This window comes from Eriocheir sinensis, chromosome 69 (assembly GCF_024679095.1).
Source record: "Eriocheir sinensis breed Jianghai 21 chromosome 69, ASM2467909v1, whole genome shotgun sequence".
In the NCBI taxonomy this organism is placed as follows: Eukaryota; Metazoa; Arthropoda; class Malacostraca; order Decapoda; family Varunidae; genus Eriocheir; species Eriocheir sinensis.
Genome location: NC_066577.1, coordinates 7603578 through 7608621, shown reverse-complemented (window position 1 = coordinate 7608621; position 5044 = coordinate 7603578). Strand labels below are relative to the sequence as shown.

The 5044-nt window shown below is 43.8% G+C and overlaps 1 protein-coding gene across 4 annotated transcripts; it reads right to left on the bottom strand.

Moving 5' to 3' along the window:
• Positions 1 to 383: 383 nt before the first annotated feature.
• On the bottom strand, positions 384 to 5044 carry LOC126988592 (zinc finger protein 100-like). 4 transcript variants are annotated; one of them, XR_007742281.1, is made up of 3 exons: positions 4926 to 5044; positions 1287 to 2471; positions 426 to 565 (listed from the first exon to the last, which is right to left on the bottom strand). XR_007742281.1 is itself a non-coding variant. In XM_050846935.1 (2 exons), exons 1-2 carry the CDS (start codon positions 2249 to 2251, stop codon positions 513 to 515), a joined length of 840 nt encoding a protein of 279 aa, XP_050702892.1. In that variant the 5' UTR covers positions 2252 to 2577; the 3' UTR covers positions 384 to 512. The 4 variants fall into 4 exon arrangements, 1 of the variants encoding a protein (XP_050702892.1); XR_007742282.1 differs by lacking the exon at positions 4926 to 5044 and adding an exon at positions 4183 to 4630; XR_007742283.1 differs by lacking the exon at positions 4926 to 5044 and adding an exon at positions 3896 to 3911.

Here is a 5044-nt window from a genome sequence, read left to right as displayed (position 1 = left end):
GAGCTGAGAGAGAGAGAGAGAGAGAGAGAGAGAGAGAGAGACCCCCCCCCCAACACACACACACTCTCTCTCTGTTGCCTCTTGCAGGGAAGGAGTCGAGATGAGACCAGACTCAGCCCTTCAGTGAGCCGGGGAGACCAGACTCAGGCCTCCAGGATGCTACCTAGATGCTGTGGGAGATGAGACCAGATCAGACCTCCAGGATGCTGCCCGGATGCTGTGGGAGATGAGACCAGAGCGAGATGAGAAGATGTGTGTGTGTGTGTGTGTGTGTGTGTGTGTGTGTGTGTGTGTGTGTGTGTGTGTGTGTGTGTGTGTGTGTGTGTGTGTGTATACAGAAGATAAATAAAGTTAAAAAAAAAATATATATCACAATGGGTATATTTTAACCTACCCTTCTTCTTCCTCCTCCTCCTCCTCCTCCTCTTCCTTCTTCTTCTTCTTCTTCTTCTTCTCCTCCTCCTTCTTCATTTTCTTCCTCCTCATCTTCTTCTTCCTCTTCATCTTCCTCTTCATCTTCTTCCTCCCCCAAAACTGAGCACTTGCATTCCAGAGGTCGGGGATTCTGTCATACAAAAAGACATGAGAGCGTTCACTAATGTACTTTGCAAATGAGTTTAATGTGAGTGATTTGCAAGGACTTATGTGTTATGATTTGGCATTTCCGAGGCATAAAAAAACATGTCCAAGTTGCTACGGAGAGAGAGAGAGAGAGAGAGAAAGGCTATGACAGGGAGTGGAGAGAGAGAGAGAGAGAGAGAGAGAGAGAGAGAGAGAGATTACTGACACAATTGGGTACTGTCCTATGCTTGAAGCGACCCTTAACAGTGACTATGTATATATGCACTCAGTAAAAAAGGAAATGGCCGAGGAAGGGAGAGCTTGTGATATGGGTGAAGGGAATGGCCGAGGAAGGGACAGCTTGTGATATGGGTGAAGGGAATGGCCAAGGAAGGGACAGCCTGTGATATGGGTGAAGGGAATGGCCGAGGAAGGGACAGCTTGTGATATGGGTGAAGGGAATGGCCGAGGAAGGGAGAGCTTGTGATATGGGTGAAGGGAATGGCCGAGGAAGGGACAGCTTGTGATATGGGTGAAGGGAATGGCCGAGGAAGGGACAGCTTGTGATATGGGTGAAGGGAGTGGCCGAGGAAGGGACAGCTTGTGATATGGGTGAAGGGGATGGCCGAGGAAGGGACAGCTTGTGATATGGGTGAAGGGAATGGCCGAGGAAGGGAGAGCTTGTGATATGGGTGAAGGGAGAGCTTGTGACATGGATAGATTACCTTGTCCAGGGCGGAGCTGCTGACCACTCCCCTCCACCTCCACCTCCACCTCAGGGAAAGTGGATTTTCATATGGTGGACAATATCTTGCTTCACCTTGAAAAGCTTCCCACAAAGGTCACACTTAAACTCCCTCAAGCCAGAATGTCTTAGCATATGTGTGTTGAGGCGATACTTACTCGCGAATCTGTTGCCACACTCTACGCACTCGTGAGGCCTTTCGTGAGTGTGGGTGAGTGCGTGTAGAGTGAGACTGGACTTCCGCGCGAATCTCCGCCCACACTCTCGGCACTGATGCGGTTTTTCCCCGGTGTGGATCAGCGTGTGTGCGTTGAGGTCGCTCCTGTTGCGGAACCCTTTACCGCACTTTTGGCATTCGTGAGGTCGTTCGCCGGTGTGGGTACGGACGTGTGAGTTCAACGCACCCTTCCAGAAATATCTCTTGCCACATTGGGGGCATTCATGAGGTTTTACGCCGGAGTGTGTGAGGACGTGCGTTTTGAGGGTATGCTTCTTCGTGAACTTTCTGCCGCACTCGACGCACTCATGGGGCCGTTCGCCAGTGTGGGTGCGGGTGTGTTCAGTGAGGTCTCTCTTACTGAAGAACTTTTTGCCGCAGTCTCGGCACTCGTGAGATCGTTCCCCGGTGTGTTTCGCGAGGTGTACTGTGAGATAACTCCTCCTCTGGAACCTTTTGCCACACTCTCGACACTCGTAATGTCGCTCACCGGAGTGTGTGAGGACGTGTCTGTTGAGAGTACCCTTCTGAGTGAACACTTTGCCACACTCTCGGCATTCATGAGGTCTTTCACCAGTGTGTGTAAGGGTGTGTGCGTCGAGGCTATGCTTACAACTGAACTCTTTGCCACACTCTCGACACTCATGAGTATTTCCAGAAGAGTGCGTGGGTGTAATTGTAGAGGCCATCCTTCCCAGGGAGTCTGTGGCCACACTCTGGGCACTCATGGTTTCCTTCAGCGGTGAGAGCAAGGCTGTGTCTGGTGAACCTGCTCTCAGTCTCCAATCTTCTCACACTAAATGTTCCCTTTCCTTTATGGCTGGAGGGGTCGGCAGCAAGGTGGTGGTGGTGGCGGTGGTGGCGGTGGTGGTGGTGGTGGTGATGATGGTGGTAGAGGCTGTCTGCTCCTGCTCGTCCTGGCCCCACAGCTTCCTCCACTATATAAAACTGTTAAAGATTTAAAACCATGATTAAAAACAACACTTAAAAAAATATATATAAAACTTAAAGATTAAAAACCATGATTAAAAACAACACTTAAAAAAATATATATAAAACTTAAAGATTAAAAACCATGATTAAAAACAACACTTAAAAAACTATATAAAACTGTTAGTAAAGATTTAAAACCATGATTAAAAACAACCCTTAAAAAACTATATAAAACTGTTAAAGATTTAAAACCATGATTAAAAACAACACTTAAAAAACTATATAAAACTGTTAAAGATTTAAAACCATGATTAAAAACAACACTTAAAAAAATATATATAAAACTTAAAGATTAAAAACCATGATTAAAAACAACACTTAAAAAACTATATAAAACTGTTAAGGATTTAAAACCATGATTAAAAACAACACTTAAAAAAATATATAAAACTGTTAAGGATTTAAAACCATGATTAAAAACAACACTTAAAAAACTATATAAAACTGTTAAAGATTTAAAACCATGATTAAAAACAACACTTAAAAAACTATATACAACTGTTAGTAAAGATTTTAAACCACGATTAAAACAACACTTAAAAAAACTATATACAACTGTTAAGGATTTAAAACCATGATTAAAAACAACACTTAAAAAACTATATAAAACTGTTAAAGATTTAAAACCATGATTAAAAACAACACTTAAAAAACTATATAAAACTGTTAGTAAAGATTTAAAACCATGATTAAAAACAACACTTAAAAAAATACATAAAACTGTTAAGGATTTAAAACCATGATTAAAAACAACACTTAAAAAAATACATAAAACTGTTAAGGATTTAAAACCATGATTAAAAACAACACTTAAAAAAACTATATACAACTATTAAAGATTTAAAACCATGATTAAAAACAACACTTAAAAAACTACATAAAAACCATAATTAAAAACAACACTTAAAAAACTATATAAAACTGTTAGTAAAGATTTAAAACCATGATTAAAAACAACACTTAAAAAAATACATAAAAACCATAATTAAAAACAACACTTAAAAAACTATATAAAACTGTAAGTAAAGATTTAAAACCATGATTAAAAACAACACTTAAAAAACTACATAAAAACCATAATTAAAAACAACACTTAAAAAACTATATACAACTATTAAAGATTTAAAACCATGATTAAAAACAACACTTAAAAAACTACATAAAACTATTTGGGGAAAATTTCGGAAAACTTGGCCGCCTCTGTTAAAATTAATAGTCACATGATGAATTTGCCTAAGGTCCCTCAATGCAGTAGAGTGACCAGTGACTTCCGGCAAGGGGAAACAATTCAATTCAGGGATCATCTGTATTTCCTCCTGCCTACGACTTAAACTCTTTCAAGAGGAGGGTATCAGGACACCTCTCCTCCCAAAACTGACCTATCTTTCGGCCACCTCTTTGGATTCTTGTTAGGAGCAGTGAGTAGCGGGCTTTTTTTTTTTTATTAATGTTTGCTTTTTGTGTGCCCTTGAGCTGTCTCCTTTGCTGTAAAAAAAAAAAAAAAAAAAAAATGAGAAATCCATCGTGTATTTAACATTGACGGGTGGCGAGGGTTTCCTAAATATCACCCAATCGTTTTAAAATTAGAAAAATGATAAACACATCGATAAAAGAATTTAAAACGACGGGAACTCTTGAGAATCACTCCGCGCCTCCAAACACGCACCTTTAAGGGTTTTGTGTGTGTTCTAAAAAAAAAAGACTGGAAAAACTACCCCAACACAGGTCAAAAGAAGAAGAAGAAGGTGCCACTCCCACAGGTCCCCCAAGACTGGCACTCGACCAGGGACCAGGGACCAGGGACCAGGGGATATACTAGTAGTGTTTCAACCATTAACTCTGGAAGAATAGAAGACTGGAAAAACTACCACAACACAGGTCAAAAGAAGAAGAAGAAGGTGCCACTCCCACAGGTCCCCCAAGACTGGCACTCGACCAGGGACCAGGGACCAGGGACCAGGGGCTCATCACAGTATGCCGCAAGTGACTTGAGGCAACACAAGCAAGGATGAGAGAAAACAATTAAAGGAGAAAAAGCAACACAAACGAGGTCAGGCAGAGGGGAAGCCATGACCCTCAACTGACCATCCCCTGGCACTCTCCTGCACACCCCTGGCACCCCCTGGCACTCTCCTGCACACCCCTGGCACTCTCCTGGCTCCCCCTGGCACCTCTGCACACCCCTGGTACTCCCTGGCACCCCTGCACACCCCTGGCACTCTCCTGGCACCCCCTGGCACTCTCCTGGCTCCCCCTGGCACCCCTGGCTCCCCCTGGCACCCCTGGCTCCCCCTGGCACTCTCCTGGCTCCCCCTGGCACTCCTGCACCCCCCGGGCACCCCTGCACCCCCTGGCACTCTCCTGGCCCCCCCTGTCCCCCCGGGCACTCCCTGGCACCCGAGGACTCACAGGTATTGGCAGGAACTCTTTATCTCGGGCACTCTCGGCCGCCACAGCTGATCTCGGTCTTGATCTTGATGTCACAGGCGACGTCAAGGCTTTCCCGTCCTTCCTTCTCCTTGGTCAAA